The 20095-nt window shown below is 37.9% G+C and overlaps 1 protein-coding gene across 2 annotated transcripts in view; it reads left to right on the forward strand.

The window, feature by feature from the left end:
* LOC137103714 (astrotactin-2-like) overlaps positions 1-20095 on the forward strand; it is a 232417-nt gene that overhangs the window by 57680 nt on the left and 154642 nt on the right. For both annotated transcript variants that reach the window (XM_067484310.1, XM_067484309.1), the window contains exon 3: positions 6930-7350. In XM_067484310.1, coding sequence (XP_067340411.1) covers positions 6930-7350 — 421 coding nt within the window. The remainder of the gene's footprint in view (positions 1-6929; positions 7351-20095) is intronic.

Below are 20095 nucleotides of genomic sequence, written 5' to 3' on the forward strand. Positions count from 1 at the left end.
TCAGTGAGCCACTGTCACCACTGTGCACAGATGGTGGTTAAACCACAGAGCATGTGTTGGGTGTGTTGGTTCTGAGTCATGTTGTTTCACTGCAGAAGGGATCCTAATCAATTATTCCACATCCTAAGGCTCTACAGAAGCTATTGAACCAAGAGTGAAGAGTGGATCGATACGAGTGATCATCAAAATTCTTGGCTGTTAAAGAGAGTTTGATGTGGATGGTTGGAGGGTTTGATTGAGTAGTGCTTTCATCAATAAGATGTACATGTATATGCAATTACCCTGCTTGTTTTTTATAACCAGTCCAGCATATACTTTCTTTTCTTTTTAAGGATATGTTACAAACATGATGTTGATACTCTGTTTAGCAATATAAGCACAGTTGCATTACACCTTTTTTAGAAATGTCTGTTGCCTTTGATATTATTGATTACACATTAGGCCTTTTAATATGACACCAGACAGCGGAGACTGTCCTCTTGTGCAAAACCACATGCTATTTGTGCTAGAAGGTGATTGCAGCTATTGTCCAAACTGTAGTGTTTAATTAGACAGAGTCTTGCAGCTGTTGTAATTATGACATAAGCAAAGGAGAAAATGAGTTGATGTGGTAGAGTGAGAAAGTCCACAATAGAAGGAAATTGTGGTGGGTGGAGGGATCGGAAAACACAGGACTTTCCCGTATGAGAAGAACATTTGACTCCAGTGTGAAACACACATTTGCAACATGTGTTTATTGTGGTAAACTCTGGCTGTGTAGAGTTGTTTGCTTCGACTGCACCTTTCCACATTTAGATAAGTTTGGAGCATGTTTACAGTAAAGAAATGTTTTGGTTTAACCAATGTTTCCATGGTAACAACGACCCAGTACAGCAGCTCCCGTGTGTGTAATTTCAAGAGACACACCTGTGGTTACCTGGGACAAATGACCTACACTATGTGGCAGAGATATCTCTATCTGATACTATCTGTGACAACCCAGGCACATTTTCAAAAACTGGATCGGCTAAAATAAATCCACCTGATTCCGATCCGTATTTAGTTTTACTGTCCCAGCTGATTAAGGCTCTGAAGGCTTGCAAACACAACTGACTGTACTGTCTGGATGCCTCTTCACAGACTGACTGCTGTCTTATGGTGTCATAAGAGCCACAGCACAATCTACAGCTCCACCAGAAACAGCTGTATCACATTCTAGCTCCATCACGGTCACTGGAGCTGATCACTGCCACTCAAATGAATGAACGCGACTCTACCAGTGGCAACTAAATATGAATCATTTTGCATTTATCACTTCTCTATACAGAATGAATACATTTACAGTAATGTTGCTTTTGTGGATGGCATGCTGCTCATTTTTGGTTTGAAAATGAAAAATACTAAAGCTACTGCTTTAGGCTGCTTTTTTTTTTTAATAAATAGGCCAAAAAGAGGTGAGACATCTGAGAGATCCATGGTGACAGTACTATTTCTGTCCTCAACAGAAGAAATGCCATCAGAATCAGAGTCTCATGAATTTTGCAGAGATTAGATACAACAGCAGAAATAAATATGTTAAAAGATCACAGCAAAACACACACACTCAAGATGTTGCTACATCATTGCAAGATGTTGCTAAAGCAGACATTGATAAACATATTATGCCAAGTGGTCAAAACAGGCTGAGTTTTCATGAGAATATAGAACACATGCAATAACTAGTATAGGCGATTCTGTGGAACTCCGGGGCCTCTCCAGAGTATAAGAAGTAACTTAAATGTCATACTGTACTCGTTATTAAAAACTAAGTTGAAGGCTCAGCAGGAAATTGCATTGGAAGAAGCTTGTTCAAATAATCTAAGTTCTGTGAGAACATACAAAGTTGACTGACAGATGAAATAAATCAAAAGTCAGTTGTGTCAGCATTTTGTGTTTAATTTTGAACAAACCCCCTTCCTTGAATGTTGTTCCTTCTTTCATTAACACACACTAGAGGCTGTCTGCAATTAATTAGTAATTTAATAACTTTAATTTATTATTAAACATTTACTTCAAGCTACTTCAGTCAAACTTAATAATCAATTCTAATGGGGTTCTACTTGTAGTTTTTGAACCTCTTGACTCGGCTCCTCAGAACAGGTTGATTGGCTATAACCATTATTTGTGTAACCAGTATTTGTGCTCTTACTGCTTTGTGACAACTGTGGCTGTGTGTGTGTATGTGTGTGTGCGTGTGTGTGAATGTGTTCATTATGATCCTGAAAATTAGTACCTGCACTGTAGTGGATGCATATTTACTATAGGGACATTTAATGCTAAGCTACTGTTCATTTGCCTTGTATGGGTGATGTGTGATCGGACATAATAGTGAAATGGTTTTCCATTTTAGGTACCAGCACATACATATACAACACCATAAAAATGTTCTAATGCGGCATATTTACATTACGTCTCCAATTTCTCTTTTATTATATGCCAAATAAGGGCCAAAGTGTTATTTCTCTAATAAAATCCCTTGTTTCCATTTTATTGTAAACATAGGGGCAGTAATATAAGTGTAGCCAAACAAATATGAATTGGCATGTTAATCCCATTCATAAAACTGCATTTAGGTGTTTTATCCAGTGGGCAGCATACAAACCAATATCATATAGGAGGTGTGTGTTTGTATTTCCATTGGCCTAAAGTTTGTGAACATCCCCAAACAATGTGTTTGAAGTCTCATTGATTAATTCAACCTTTCTCCTCTTTGTGATGTGTGAGGGATGTGTGGGTGCAGGTGAATGTTGTCAAGCTTCCTATAACAGTGTATTCACTAAATCCTAAAGCTGCTATTCGGTGAATTAGCTTCAGCAGTATATGAAAACCCAGAGAATCTTAATATTTCCCTTAATCTCAACAAAAAATATGGTTCATATCTGGAGCATGACAGAGGGTTTTTGAAATGCATTTTGCATGTGCAAATTGACTACATTTCATATACAGTACCCATATACAGTATGTGTTGTATACACATGACATAAAATATCTGAATATGCATCATGCCATATATCTAGAATCACTGTTCATATCATATTTATATCAATACTCTGACATTCTAACCTATATTATGTCGTATGGAGCATGGAGATGTAACACTGAGTGATATCTTGTGATATTTTGACATTGTTTTTATTTATTTTTTATTTAATTGATATGAAACATATATGGCCCATATCAAAGGTGTAACTTTGTTATAGATCTAGGTGTGCTGAGTCAGTATTTGCAGATGGGTAATATAAAATATACCATGTGACGTATGCATGACATAAAATGCAACACAAGTCAAGTCAAAGAAAAATCTTAGCTAGATCTTTCATAATATCACAATATTACCCATCAGGACATCAGCTATAACTCGTGACAATGTTGTGATCATATGTGATTGGGTATCCAACCTAGATTTCATCATATATGGGTCATAACTAAAAGTATCTTTTTCATTCTGGATGATTTTGTGCAGTGCAAGTTTTTGAAAAAAGAGAAAGGAAAAAAAACTAATGGTATATTCCTCAAGCATAGTTAATTACACTGCACTTTTATCTAAGCCATAAAAGCCATATAAATGCTCCCAGCTTATTGCTTTCACATAGTGGTGAATATTTCAGTGTAATGTGTTCTGAATGTGGGGGGAAAACTAAATTACTAAAATGTATTGTGCTCATATTCACTAATGTATGATATTGATTTTTCTCAACCAGACCAAAACTGCACAGGTTTATAGTGAAAGCTAGAATCAAGTAGTGTAGTAAACACTGCTCCACTGTGAAACAAACACAAAAAAACACATCTCTCTTTTCCCTTATTACTCACACTGTCTTCATGTCTGTATCACTTTGAAATTCATTTTGATTATTCAGACAATTAGTATTGCTATGCACCAAGCAAAAAGCACAAAAATGCCGCTGTCCTTTTTCTGAAGTAATTTGAAGATGATCACGGTGACTAAATCAGGGTAACAGTTTAATCTAGGGAATTTGCTGGTATTAAGTGAGTAGGAAAAAAAACGACAAAAGTGTTAAATAATTCAGTGCTGATGTCTGTAGCCAAATTCTGCATTCAATCTGCAAAAGAATGAGGATAAGAAGTAAGTGAGAGGGGGTGAAATGGTAACAAATAAGCCTGGCGGAGAAACATGAAAGCAAAGCAGCAACATGATCTGCAGTTGAGAGAAAAAAGGGGGAACAGGAGGGCAGGAAATTAAAGGTAAAAATCAAGGACAACAGGAAATGGTCAGGACATTTACAGTTATGTGTTAACAATAGAAGGATGCAGAGGAAAAAAAACAAAATGCAGAAGCTAAAATAACCTGCAAAGTGATTCAGAAGGGAAATTGGGGCATTATTGGAAAAAGGCAAGGAAAATAATCAATGACTGAAGTAAAGCTACACTACAGAAACGAGTGGAATTATGGGGCTTCCAGCAACTCCTCTCCCCGTGAAGTCACTTAGGACTAAAGCAGCAGGGATTTGTAAGGTCTGAAGATGAACAGAAAACCCATTTTCCCTCATGGCTACATCTGCCACTGTGAATTTATATGGCTGTTGTACTGTAGAGTGGGAGAAAGATGTGATCAAACATGAAGGGGAATGTAGAGTGAGAGAACGGTAATCGAGAGGCAGAGCAAGAGAACAAAAAACGAGAATGGAGGAAAGTGCAGTGTTAAACGGAAGATGATACTGGAAAGGAAATTTGAGAGAAATAAATGAGGAAGTCGGAGAAGAAAGGGCACGAAAGAGAAAACAAATGGGACAGTGGTAATGAATTTCTAAAAACAGGATCCTGTATGTGGTGTGCTATGCTGTAAAGTATGAGTGACTGCACTTTGTTTTTACTTGTGTACCAAGTTACAGAATTTAAATCATAGTTTAAGGAGGGCAATGCACTTTGTGTCGACAGTAAACTGGCATGTTTCAGCACTGCTCAGATGAATAAAGACATCAGCGAGCTACAGAAAAAAAATGTATTTTGTTTTAGGCTGCTAAATGGACAAATATTTTAAATTGAGATTTCAGCAGCTTATCATTTTTCTTTGCTATTTTACATCACTATTTTTCAGTGGCACTGCAAAGCCATGCAATGTCACTCCATTATCACTCTGCTGCTAAAATGAAACATAAGCCTTGGTATGTTTTTGCTATTATTCAGCGGGAATTAATGTGGAAGTGCAGGCTAAGGGAAGTCGGTGGGACTGCATTTCTGCAAAAGCTGCCATCCTATTGGAGATTAATGAACAAGTTTGCTCGTGGTACTCTCTGCCTCCGCCTCTCCTCTCAGCATTGTTTGATTTATGGACACCCAGCAGTGCATGAGTTATAATTTGAAAGGGGTTTGTTTTTCCTCATGAAGATGGAATTTTAAATGTTGTGATGAATGACCCCTTGTGTTTTTATTTATTATTCTGTCTTGATTTAGTTTGGGTGTGAGTGTGTGAGAGAGAGAGAATATGCACTACCTCTGTTCATGCTTCTGTAGCTCAAGTTTGTGCTTGTATGCATATATACATCCACATGTATAATCTTGTGAAAATCACCACGTCTTTAAACAGCCAAGTGCTGACACATATTTTCTGTTTGACATGCATTTGTCCCCTAGTCCCCCCCCCCCCCCGCCCTTTTTTTTTGGGGGGGGGTGATTCAAACACTACATCTAACTCATTGAATGCCATTGTGAAAAATCAAAGATTAAGTCACTTCTTTCCTCCCATCTGTCCCGGCATATAGATTTACGTTATCGTCCAACTGCAGCATGTACGACAGGGTGTTTGATGTTTCCGTGATGGTGAGATACTAAATGAACCATGGAGAAATGTGATGCTCCTTGGTGACTTTGCAGGACCACAGTTAGGGCTTGTGGAAGAAAATGAGGGCAAAACAAGCTAACATGCATTGGTGTGTGTGACACTCCAAAGATAGGAGCCAAGATCGGCACTATCCTACAAGCCTGACTGCTGTGTGCATGTGTTGGTGACATTTTATATAAAACATGAACACAACACTATGGGGGTATTTGAGATGGTTGTTTATAATGTTGTATAGAGCAGCAATAAACCATATGGCGCTATTGGTGTTTATCCTGTGCAATACTTTATGTGAATAATGTTTGCAGATGTTAAGTGTATGTCTGACTGCAGAAGGTCCACAATAAGCTAACAAAGTGCTGATTTTAAGGATTGTAATCTGCCGTACAGCAATTTTATTGTGTGTGCCTGTATGTGTGTGTGTGCCTGTGTTTGGGTATGTGGATGAGTGTGTGTCCATATCCTTCCTACCTTCTAATTACTTGCTTATGTCATCACTGCTGCTGGGATGCCCTGTGTTTCATTAGTCTTCCCTCTTTTCATTAAGAAGTTTCCAAATATTTTGTTAAACTTTCTCACTTTTCTTTGCCTTATAGGAGGACTAGACAAAATCACATAAACAACATAAGAAAAGTGTCTTTGGGTTTCAAGCATCTAAATTCTCATTTATAACGCTGATACAATGCTATATTATATGCAGCAGAAGAGTTAGTGTTCATCAAGTTGCTAGAAACTGCATATGTCTTGCATTCAGATGCTCACTGATTTGTGATTGCTATTGGTGTAGGATGTAGTGCAGGTATTGCACAGGTTTGTGGTGTTTCATCTTTTTGTGTGTAATATTTAATAAGCTGTATACTTGAGCAATGCACTGGTGTCGCTCATCTTTTTGGTCTTAGACTCTTAGTGGGTCATGTGCTGATTGTCAGACCTCTTCAGTAGTCGGAAAACGGTGCTAATTGACATTCAGCCTAATATAACTGGCAGTGAAGCAGTGATTGGAATTATTAGAGCTACTTTTTCGAGTATTTGTGTGATTAAGTGTGAACATTGTCTTTATTGTTCTATTCTCTAAGGGTCTCTTTCTCTCTGTCCTCTTGGTTTTCTCCAGGGAGGTCTCATTGCTCTCCTCCTCCTAATTCTTCTCTTCACCCTCGTCTTGTATACCCGCCACCGGTGGTGCAAGCGTCGCCGCATACCACAGAAAAGCGCCAGCACCGAGGCCACCCATGAGATCCACTACATTCCCTCTGTCCTGCTCGGACCGCAGGGCCGTGATAGCTACCGGAGCTCTCGCAGCACTCACCAGCATGGCAGCTCTGTCATTGGTATGCCGATCCGTGAGACCCCCATTCTTGATGACTACGACTGTGATGAGGAAGACCCAGGTGGACACTCACTTAACTCCACGCCCAACCAGCTTCATAACAAGCTGAATGATGGAAGGGTCCACGAAGACCACAGTGTCATAGGAGGACACATGGACATCATGTGCAAGGATGATGAACTTAAGCATAATTTTGAGAAACGAGGTAGGTTAATTGTCTATGCACACTTTCATACAGAAAACGTTATTAATGATGACATTTTGAACAGTGAATGCAGGCAGTGGAGATTAATTTTGCAATACCTTTACATTTATTGACTGATGCTGGTGCTGTCACTATCATGCAGCTATGAGCATATTAGGAAAAACAAATGTGACTTGTCATAGAAAATCTGTGTTTCTCACTGCAAGTTGTCCTGGTTTTGCAAGCATGATTTATACATCCGCAAAGGCTTTCAGTGCCAGCTCCCCAGATGGCCCAGCCTGGACAGTTCACTTTGGCTCTGGCCACCTCACCCATGTTCTTGATAGCACAGCATGTACTGCATATATTTTATCAAAAATGATCATGTTTGTATGGTTCACTTTATCACATCCTGTAATCTATGATTTATATTATTCACTGTGAACTATACTTCCTCCTTTTTCATACATACCAGCTGTCATAGCCATACATTCGGTATTTCAAGCAGTAATCGAATGGACCATATATGTAATGTATATAATGTTTAAAGGTCAAATGATAACGGCCTTTGGTGTAGTTGAATAAATGTGGAGATTTTTTTAAATGAGTTAGCCGGAGGCCTGCAGCGACACATATTTGGATGATAGTCAAGCTAAAAAATGAATCAAAAAGTCAATCTTGTGATTAGTTATTCTTTTAAAAATGTGAAACAATGTATCTAAGTCTGACAATAGCAGACTACGTAAAGGCATTTAGTGACATCGTCTCTTTTTAAACCTGAGGTGCTAATCTGCAAGGTTGTACTTTAATAATTGAAGGCTGCTGACTGAGTTGAAGGATGGTTATTCATGTTATACTGAATCATGCATGATGTTTGTGGAAAAGCTGTCTTGCACCGTGGTATTTATTTCTCTGCAGAACCACATTTGCTCAAGCAACTTGCATCTGATTGATCGTGTATATTACTACTGAAACACTCAAAGTTGGCTCTAAACAAAATAAACCGACACTATTACTTTCTTCAATTTTCAAATTCAGGTTAACATAATTTCATTTTGTCTTAGTACATTCCTGATTCATGTTTCAGATAGTAAGTCTTTAATTGCAGCTAAGCAGCAGCAAAAACCAATTATATTTGAATATCATTTTATTAGGATCGGCCAGTTATTTGGATGGAGGATGAAACTGATAAAAGGATAAAAAAGAATTACATTTTATTTTAAAACGGGTCTTAAGTTCACACAGCCTCACAGCTCCTAGCCTGGACTGTAGCTGATAATAATTTTACAAAGCCTTGTTGTATTGCAGCCATGATAAAACATGTATAGACTGCCTCCATCCTAATGATTAACAATATTTTCTCTACATAATTCCCTTCAAGTTTCCCACTGCAGGTAAAAGTGGCTCGAGTAATCACCACAATTCATCCACCTTTATTCACAGTGACAATCCAGGTAAATTATTTTTTGACCAGCAAGAAACATTTGTTTGTCTTCACTCCCATGATAATTAGGACATACTTAGATTTTTTGGCCCCATTTTATTTTGTCTGTTGACCTTCTATTTCTTGTCTTTATTCAATACCGTCTCATTACTGTCAAAGCCAATACAGAAACATTTATTTAAATGAAGCGGCCCTCTATTTAAAAAAGGAAACAGAAGACTCTGCAACAAAGTGAGAGGATAAAGGTTAATTTCTGCTCCATCCCCAAGTGGAAATGCAGAATGTTGGAATTAGACACTAGGGGAAAAAGAAGAGAGCCACAGGGCAGAGAGGTCAAAGCTCTCACTCTACAAGCATCTCTCTCGGGCTAATCACAAAATGTACGCAATTGTTAAAAAAGAATAAAAAACATGTCCCCAAATGGCAATAAGTTGTGAGCCAAGAAAATTGGTTTTAAGCAGCAGAAACACACGTGCAAACACACTCTTACATATTTACATTTACATTGACATTTAGTCATTTAGCAGACGCTTTTATCCAAAGCGACTTACAAGTGAGGTACAAGGCAAGCAAAAATCTAAGTCAAGGAGAAAACATCAAAGCAAGGTCCTATCAGAAAAGTGTTCACAGTTCACGAGATACAAGTGCAAGAGAGCAGAAAGGTTTTTTTTTTTTTTTATATTAAAGATTTAAGTGCATAAGAAGATGCGGAAGAGTTCAGTTTTCAGTAGTTTTTTGAATATTGGGAGAGAATCAGCTGAGCGTGCGACTTACACACACGTTAGGCACAATATCCCCCACCAGTGAAAGGATCACTGGCGCTACTTTTATTAAACATGTGCAGGCCTATCAAGAGCGGTGTGATGTAGGATTTAGGATGTAGAATACTTCAAAAAATGCATTTTAAGTCACCAAACATTTGCCAAACACTGTTTACTGCCTGTATAGGCCAATAGCATTTACACTAACAGTGATCCCAGTGGCAACACCCATAAGTCCAATGTGCTTTAAAAACACATACAGTGGGCAGAATGTGCAGCACAGCAAGAGTTGTTGTAGTTTATTTGTGCATGGAATTCTGATCCTGAATGTAACACCATATTTGCTATGTTCTTTTCAGTTACTTTCAAGGTCAAATTGTATGTAGTGCTGTTGAGATGAATGCTGCTCTCCTTACAATAACAATCTTACTCTGTAAAAAAGTGGCTAATTTCAGTGAGATCTTTTGCTGAATACAGTTTTGTGACACATCCTCCTGTCCACTGCCCAAACAATCTGGCATTTTCCAAGAGATGGCACACAAGCCATTTCGTTTGATGCCTCTGCCTCCCCATCTGTAGTCTGCATAAACCAGCAACATTTGAATACAGGGGCGATTAACTCCTGTCCCACCTGTCTTAGCTGCTGGGCATCCCAGATTTCTCCAAATACCAATCATGCTTTATCTGTCTGTCCTTGCTGACAGATAACCCCATTCAACTGAACTCAATAGTGTTATCCTTAGGGATTAGGGCTATGCCTCTCAGGGTTGTGCATGGCATTGGCTTTTGTTACATAGACAACTAAACAAATGAGGCCTATCAATGTTATCATTCACCAAGATTCTCACGTATTTGGGAAGGCAATGGGCAGCATGGATAGTGTAAATCAGATGCATAAAAACCTGTGCAGCATGCAGAAAATCTTGGTCATTGACCAGTGACAGACTGGCAACAAAAAGCCGCCCAGGAAATTGCTATCAAGTAGCCTCAATATGACAAGCCAAATTAAAACTGTCACCACAAGTTTATCTATCAACAAAACATTAATTAACCAAACAGAATGTTTGGTTAATTAATGTCGAATTTGTGCGCAGTCTGTGTTGGGTTAATATGTCAAACAATAGATCTCATTTGCCAAGGTCTTTCTCACTATGGGTGAGTGTATAGAAAGCAAAATAAAATGTCCTTAGACTCTTCATTTATTATATGTAATATTTAGAGTACTACAAAATGCCAACAGGGACAAATTAAAACCATAAGTGGGGGATAATGACTCATAACGTGTGAGCTCCAAAAACCACCTGACATGGATCAGAGCATCTGTTTAAGAAAATCACTAAACGTCTTCACTGACCAGCTTGTACATTTTTCAGGGTTTTGCTTGTGTTTCCCTCTCTCCAATTTACTGTGCTCCTCCTCCATCTAATCTTGGACTTATCGGCCTCAATTTCTTTTTCATCAGCTATGTCCCACTCTTCAAGAGTTGAATGTTCACCAAGAAAGTTAAATGATTTAAAATTTGTTCATTTACAGCACGTGTCTTTGTTCAAAAGTTGTTGGTAAATAGTCATGTCAGCCGCTTGGTGGTGATGCTTGAGTGCTGTTTGTCTGGCTTAATACACACATAGGGATCTGAAACGCCAAACAGATTGTAGCTGCGCAGTAAACTTTACTTCACTTAGGCTGGTTCTGTGTCCTTCACGTCATACATCACAGTCACAGAACTTACACCTCATTGGGTTTTGTTATGACTTGCATAACAAACTACTTACTTTATTTTTTTTATTTGACAGGTTGCTCTTTTCATTTAATTCTGTATCATGTGTCTCCCTCTCAGCCCCATGAGTGCATCTCCTGCAGTGCTTAACAACTGTTATATTTATCATGAAGGAGACACACGTGGGCCCTGTTGAGAGAACGTAGTGTAGATAGTGCAACTTGCTTTGGTGTCATTTTGTCACGGATATCAAAGAACCATGCAAAATGTATCTGAGCTGTGCCTGAATACGGAGGAAATACACAAAGTACACTGCAGTTGAGATTAAATATATGTATAGCCTATATAATGTTTCTGGGGTTTTCCGTGTTTCAGAAAGTTTTCTGGTGAAGTACTACTAACTAACAGCCATTCCTACTATTATTAAAGTATCGGTTTCATCTCTACCTCACACACCTTTTTTCTAGTTGAGGGTAATATATCTCATCCTTACTCTAGTTACAATCAAATGTACCATTTCTCATTGTTAGGAGCCTTGTTTATGCACTGTGAAGGTTTCTTCTCAGCACTGTTATATACAATCAATTTTTCTTATTTACTCAGAGTGTTCGAGCGTTTTAAAAGTTGTGGAGGAGCTGTTTGGTTTAAAAAGTCCCAGCAATAATGGTGCAAATACAAAGGTATTCAGACACTTACTGTAGTCACTTCTTGTTCTGTTAATATGTTGAAAATTCAACTGCAGGTTAAAACCTGTTATAAAGATCAGTGTGAATCTGTGTACCAAGACCATAATAATATGAAATCAAAGTAATTTCAAGTACCAGAAATATTGAGACTGATAATGAGTTTATGTAACACTTTTGATGATTAAGTTGAATTGATTGGTACTTCTTTATTTTCTTTTCCACTGCAGTTCTAAAACATTTTAAAACAAGGTGCTCTATGTACTTGAAGACCTTGAGAAATGTGTCAAATTAAGATACTGTAATACTCCAATTTTGAAAGTGTACAAAATGTATAGTGTCATTTTTGATACATGTGCAAATATTGGGACACTATTGCTGCACTTTCTTCATGTCAGCTACAACCTGACAATCTACAACCACAGAAAATAACAAAATTATCTAATGTGAGAAATAATTAAACATAGAATGTCCTTCTGTTTCTATTGGTGCTTGCTGTTTCTTTTAATGCAATGATAGAATCTGTTTTGATGGATATATGAGACTGTTCCTGCAGGGGGTCTGACAAATCAAATTGTTGAAATTGGCCATGCAGATTGTGATTTTGTTTACTTGCATCAAACTCCCTTCCAAGTTGAGCTATTCAAAGTAGATGTTTGTTAAATTAGAATATATTTTTTTAATAAGTGCCAAAATGTATCTAATTTTGTAAATAATAAATATAGCAAAAGCAATTCCAGAACCCACAGACCAAATCATGGCTAAGATCTCACATTACAGTGCTTGTTTGTCACAGAGTGGAGCCACAGCAGCACAGACAAGAGCTAATGGCAGAAGGTGATAAACAGCTAATGCTGTTCTGAATGGTCAACAACATCCTCCCTCTGGGATGAAATATCCTCAGGCCTCAGGCTCAGTGTGTCTGTCTGAAGCACAAAAGGCAAAGCAATTGTATTGTGGTTCATTACTGTCAACAGTAAAAGCCTACATAATTTCTCCTTGGTCTCCATTCTTTCATTGGTTCCTGGCTAAACGACATGACTAGTTTATATATTCCTGCAGATGTGGTTGATTTATTTATTAAACCTAGTCTTGCATTTGTTTCATTGAGATAACAAACAAGTCTGTAAATTTATAATGTCTACATTAAGGTGTTCACAATTTCAGAGCTGTAAATTCTAAAATAAACTGATCAGGGAATTTTGTTTTCTTATAGTGCAACCAAATATAACAAACGTCCAGAGCTACTTTAGATTTGACTGGATATTCACTTCACACCACTGCTCTGCTGAAGATGTCTTGACCCTTAATTGGTCCTCACAGTAAAGACAAGTGACCCACCCTATTCCCATGAAGAATAAATCTTATGATGTCGAACACACTCTTAAGGGGAGGTGAGCAGCACAATGCATTTAGCTGTCCATGTTCATCCATGTTTACTGACAGTAAAAAGCTGGTTATTCTTCTGCTGACAATAGTATCTCTGATTCCAAAAGTGACAGAGACAAACATGGACATACATAAGAACATAGGGAAGACAGACAGACAGACAGACAGACAGACAGACAGACAGACAGACAGACAGACAGGCAGACAGACAGATATCTTACTACAAAGTTGAGTACAAATGAAACTGTCATTTTGTGTGTTTTTTTTTAGTATGTTCTTTTTTTTTTTGGCCATGTGTGTCTTATTGGTCATTCTGTGTCTGTCCTTGCTCATTTTTTTTGGTCATCATCTTTCACAGCTAATTAAGTGTTTTTGTGTCTTTGGTAATTTTTAATTTCCTTTTGATTATTATGCTGTCAGTTTTTTGCTTGTTTGTTTGTTTTTGTCTACTTTGTATTTCTACTTGGTATTTTGGTCTTTTGCTTAATTCTTCATGCATTTTTGATAATTTTGCACTGCTCCACCCAACCAGGCTCTGCTATGCTCTTCTACCATCTGCTACACTCTCCCAGTCTCTATAGCCCTCTAGGTATAAGTCATCATCAAATTACAATGAAAAAAACAACAACTTACTAATCAAGCAGAAATTGCCAAAAGTTCTCTGATTTGTTAGAAAGGTGAGCAAATGTTTTTGCCACACATAGCAACACTGCCAGTGTTGTTATGTGAGTCTGACTTCACAAGAGGTGTCAACAGCACCTCACACACTTTGGGGAATATTTGTTCTAAGAAAATATACAAAAAGGTAACAGAAATATTATGTACAAGGGTAATGGTGAATTCCAACAAAGTCATTATTACATCATTATCATTATGACTATTCTTGTGAATGCAAAATATTGTTCTGATAGGATTTCTGCTGCAATTACGCATTTCAATATCCAAAAGGCCTCTTCTACCTTTTTATCCCTCTAAGTAAAATTATGTTGTTTGCCAAAACTGTTGAACCAATTTCTGGGTATTTATTTTATATGTATAAGCACTGACAAAGCCCTGGGCACCACATGAAACCCACTGAGAATCTATGGAAAGATATTTACATTTTACAACTTTGAACAGTACATGTGTAACTAAATACTGCTTAAAATAGACAAAAGAAAATTATACAGTCGTACATTTTTAAATGTATGATTGAATAATCATACCCCCCCATGGAGCTACTTCTCACAGCTGAACAAAGGCACACATTTCCCTCCTGACTCTTAGATCTACTATGAATCTGCATGTTATTGTTACTTTTTCATTTTATTTCTAAAACTGAAGCATGTGGGAGGAAACAATCGGGAAAACATAAAACAACTTGACCAGAGAAATTATTTTGTCGGTCATTGATAATCCCTTTTTGCTTTTATCTGAGCCTTCAACAGCGCCCTTGGGGAGATTAAGGTCATGGCAGGGATGAATCATCCTGATTCTTACTTCTGGGTATGTTTACAATCGTTACCGTGGGGAAACCTTGGCCAAAATGTCAGGCCACATTACATATACAGTGTTTAATGATCTCTATGATGTGTGCCTAGAATCTCTCACTAGAAGAGGTTTACACACAAGAGAAATTAGGTAGCATAAAAAAGTGTAGTGTTTCATCATCCACAGGTTTACTCTCATTACCAAGCTTATCAAGTGTTTACTGAGGTCTAATTGAAGTAAAGGCTGGAGAGAAATCATCTAGTGTCAAGCTTGAGATCACTAATGTGACATCATTGATGAGAAATAGCTGCCAGCTTGGCACACTCACGCTAACTCGGTAATGTTTTGATTAATACTGAATCAGGCTTTTCGCCCTCCCCTTTGATAAATAGATGGGAGTTAATTACAGCGACTTCCCATTTTTCCTACTGCCCTGTCCACTGAAAGCTGTAAAGCTGCGTGCTGTCAATAAGGGCAATTAGGTAAGATAAATAAGTTGATTAAAAGATGCACGGGCAAATGTTCCCGAATATCAATGCATGGCCATGATCAAGCATGTAGACTCTATGTTAAAAGATAAACCAACTCAATGAACTTAATAAATGTGGACTGAACTGACATTTTAGGCAGTGCATCATCTTTCTTGCCCACTCCAGTGTGAAAACAGCTTGTGTCAGTTTCATCAATCATAGCTTCTGCAATCTCTAATGCATTGTGTTTGTCTGGAAGTTTCAAAGGAGCACTCAATGAGCAAACCCATCCATGCACAGTACAGAAGCTGATGAGATCATTTAGTGCATAATGAAATATAGGGAAAAAAGAAGTAGCAGCCAGTAAGTCCAGGTATAGTAGCTCATTGAAAAATGAAGCTTTAGTAATCTGATCGAATATGAGACCTTTGTCAGAGGCCTGCATAAAAATAAATAAATAAAAAAAAACTGAAAAAACAAGACATGCTTGTAGAAATGGGCTTGTAAGCACCAAGGCCACATCAGATCAATATGTGTGGGTCGATCACATGCCAACAATCTTTATGAGGCTGTTTTGAAATGTGGTTTGGGCTGCTCACCCACATGTAATGGTCAATATACCCCTCAATGTTTCTCTGCTCCCAGTATTTCAAAGACTTTTAGTTCATTAAACTTATTATGCTACTAATTCAAACTGTTCACATAGACAGTGTCTTTGAAGGGTTTAATCCAATTACTTTAGGGAAGAAAACAGAAAAGAGGGCTAAAGCACAAAAGCAGTAAAACATCAAATAAATAAAATAAACAAATAAATGTATAAATAATAATAACAATAATAACAATAATAATAATAGGGACCACAACTTCATCCTTTGACCTCTATATAAAGGATAGTGTTGGTGCATAATTATAACTTAAATTGTAACTTGAAAAAAATAAAGCTCCATAAATGACGTTTGTATTTTGAACTGAGGTTCTTTTTACCAAAACCATATGTATAATTCAGATATAAAATAATGACCAACTAACCCACAAACAACGACTTTAAATCAGATCAGTGTATCCCACCAGAAATCTAGAGGACCGCTAGACAGACTTAAGTCTCATCCATCAGTGAAACAATATGAATCACAAATGAAGTTAAATAACTACACAAGTAAACCTGCATTATATTAATTATATTCACAAAAATACTTTGTATGTTAACATTGTATTAATGTTTAGTATAAATGTATTTGCAGCTCACTGCTTATACATTATATGTCAACATATCCTTATTATGTTCATACAAAATGTAATGGGGTTGGTTTCATTTTGTAATCGTGTTTTCAGTTTAGTACATACATTTTAGTTATGCTGATACTTTATACAAAACCCAAGAGGGAAGCGATATGGGTCCAGACAGAGAGCAATGGAGAAGAGGACATGAATCACTTTCTGGTCAGTGATAAATGTTGCCATAAGTACACACTGGATACCCGGATAATGCCACCACTCTCGGAAGAACTAAATGATGTCTGAAGTCTGTTTGTCTATTAAAGCACTTTTCTTATCCTGTACCTCTTCAGACTGCTGCTTCATAGCATTATCACCTCCTGTATTGTTGCTAAGTATCAAATATTTAAGAAGAATGTCAACATTGTTTCAGGGTCTTGGGCATTTACACAGAGTGGACTTTGCAGGTTATGCAGGAGTAGTTCCCATCAAACTGGTTTGAGTTTCCTCTGTAATGATAACATACACATTTGACCCCAAATTACAGAGTTTAAATATCAATATTTAAATCTGAGAAATGGTCCTAGAACAGGAAACTTGTTGAGATTGGATGTATCAGTATTTTACTATCAGCTTTATTGACCAAGTAGGCTGACACATTCAAGGACATTGCTTCCAGTTAGTAACTCTCAAGGACAGCACAGTATGTCCAACAGTAAACAACATACAGACAATTTAGGAATAACTGAAAGAGAACAAAATGAAATACACAAGATGAGTCTGGACACACACTTGTGACAACAACTACCTCTGCCTTTAGATGCCACGTAGAACTAGGGTTTTTGTTTGAGCCACCATTTAAATGACTAACCTATTAATTTAGGGGTGGTGTGAAAGAATCCAGTGCTGGTCCTGTTCTCCTCCACCTATCTTTGGTCAATATGCAATTGTGGGGAAAATACTGCTGCTTGTGCTGTATTAAATTAACTGGATTGTTTCTGGGTGTGATGAATTATCTCGGGGTGTGATAAATTGGCACCCTATTGTAATTATATTTGCATAATGTCTTTTCTGCTTCATTTCTGCTCCTGCGTGTGCCGGAAATTTCCTAGTAACACTGTAGCAGGATCTGGAAATAATTATTAATATTTATTGTTGTCTTTGGAATCTGTCAAAAGTTTAACGCAGTTTAGCCACAAAGACATTAATCGGTGTCACACTGTGCAGTCGCTGTAATAAACTTGGAAGTGTCATAAAGCCTCATTAATAATCATAAAAAGAAAATCACAGTCTAACAGCAATTAAACATTTAGAAGTAATGATATTCAGACATGAAGAGGATCTTTTTGTGAAAGAACAGATGTTTTATTTTTCCAGGGAAGGAAGTTAACTCTACAGTAAGCAGGGAAATCCTGTAAGCTTCCATCCTACAACTTAATTACATGTAATTACAACTTAATTATATGTAAGTTAATGCAAACAGTGGGGTTCCCTTGAGCTCAGCTGGGTCTTCACTGTTTGTTCAGCTGCCCCCTGGATGAAGCATGTGAAATGTGTGAGGTGCGTGACTCACCAAAGAATACGAAAATATTCTCCCTGGTGCTCATCATGCATAAGGAGTTCATTTAAACCCCTGCCATGACTCACAAAAGAAATTCCGAAGTCCCGGCACAAGCAAAGCAGGTGGTGTGACTTTAAGGACAGTAGGCATAAGCTTGGAGCCTGGTAAGCAAGTCCTGTTTAAACGTCTGGTAAAAGGAAAACTGCTTTCCCTTTTGAGGTCAAGCAGAAGGGGAGATATGTCTCCTCAAATCTATACACCAGTGAATCACCAATAACTGTAAATCTTTAACAACATGCTTATAAAGTGGCACCAAGGTTCAAAGGCCAGAAGTGGCAAAGTTGTTTTCATTTCCAGGCAGCTAATGGGATGACGTTTCTTTCTGCCTTGTTCTATAAAAGTTATACATCGAACATGACACTCACCCATGATGCATTGTTGACCATGTTTCTGTCTTTTTCTTCTAAGATGGGACTTGACACATGGTCTATGATGCATCTTGAGAAGGGCTGATTGGTAGCCAGAAGATGTCAGGATCTGTTTGTCTGCCCCTTTTTCCCTTTCCGTGCATACTTCAAAGGTATGCGAGTGATGAGAGAAGGGCTTTGCATGCATTTTATTTTTGCATATGGGTTTTTGTTCCCCGAACCCATTCAAGATTGTTTTGAGCAAAATCCGAAGCCACTGACCTCAAATACAGATTTAACAAATCTTAATGAAGAATCTTAGCTTCTGCAGGAAATCTTCCTGTACGTTTTTGTTGTGGGAAATATAAAGAAAGCTTTTTTTTTTTAAAGTTGCTAGCACCATTTCCTTGGCTCAAAGGTTTTACTGCAGGTGCTTCTTGCCAGGAATAGGCTGCACATCATTGTGGCCTTGTTGCCTATTTATACAGAAAAATACATCCATACATTTTAGAGTCACTGTGATGCAATGCCACACCAGGGAAATGAATTCAAAACATCCTAATATCTTGTTCTTAAATCTCATGTCCTGGGCTTACTTGTGATTATCAGTCCAGAGTTAAAGTCTTTGTCTGGAGCAGTTGGAGGTCAGAGCTTGGCCTGCAATGTTCAGCTGGCGCAGCATGAGGAGACACATCCATATTTTATTTTCGCCCGTGGCAAGAGCTGAGCTATAGATAGCACTTTATTCTTGCTCCTCTGCAAACAGCAGAGGCCTTAAAATATACAAGTCGAGGCAAAAGCTAGCAGAAAGGAAAAGTGTCTGACTAAAGATGGGGCATTACATGCTTTCCAGTGGCTGGGAATGACAAGGCATGAAATAGTAAACGTTCAAATCCTGCAGAGAGCGAAAGGAGAATGGCTTCTTTTTTTCTGTTGTGGGCATTTTTCAGTCTTCCAGATGTCTTAAAAGGTTTTGATTAATCAGTATTATTTCTTGTCTTGGCAATTGCAATAGAAGAAAATGCAGTGCCATCCACGCCTTTGTTGCTATGATGGACTAAGAAGGAGACTGTGCAGCCACTTGTTTTAAGTTTGTTGCATCCCATAATTTCTTCTTCAATGTCAGGAATTATGTGCTGTGACTTTCACTGTGAAAAGAATGCCCTCAGCATGGCCTCTTTGGTCATTATTTTAGATAGAGATCTGTTGTCTCCTGAAGTCAAAGGCACAGTTTTCTTTTATTTTTCAGTCTATCCCTCTTGTATGTTGATTTTTCCTCTGTGATAATTTTCTTATCCCCATTATTATGTCCACACCCATGCTTTTTTTTACATTTTCAGCTTATCCTTCTTTATCCCTCCTGACTCACTTATCTGTGCCTCATCCCCATCATCATTTCCTTTCTCTGTCCTTCAACATCCATAGCATTCATTGTCCACTCATCCCCTCCGCACACTGCTCAGGAACTGTCTCCCTCTCTCTCATCCACTCTTCATTCATGTCAGAGTCCCTTGTCTTCTCTGACACTTTTGTCTTTTTCTTTGTATCTGTCGGACCCCTTACTCTCTTCTCATGTACCTGTCACACGTCCAGAAGCAGTGCTGTCAAAGCTTTCCTAGAAATCCAGACAACTCCCATTGAAACAATGG

This window comes from Channa argus, chromosome 18 (assembly GCF_033026475.1).
Source record: "Channa argus isolate prfri chromosome 18, Channa argus male v1.0, whole genome shotgun sequence".
NCBI classification, from domain to species: domain Eukaryota; kingdom Metazoa; phylum Chordata; class Actinopteri; order Anabantiformes; family Channidae; genus Channa; species Channa argus.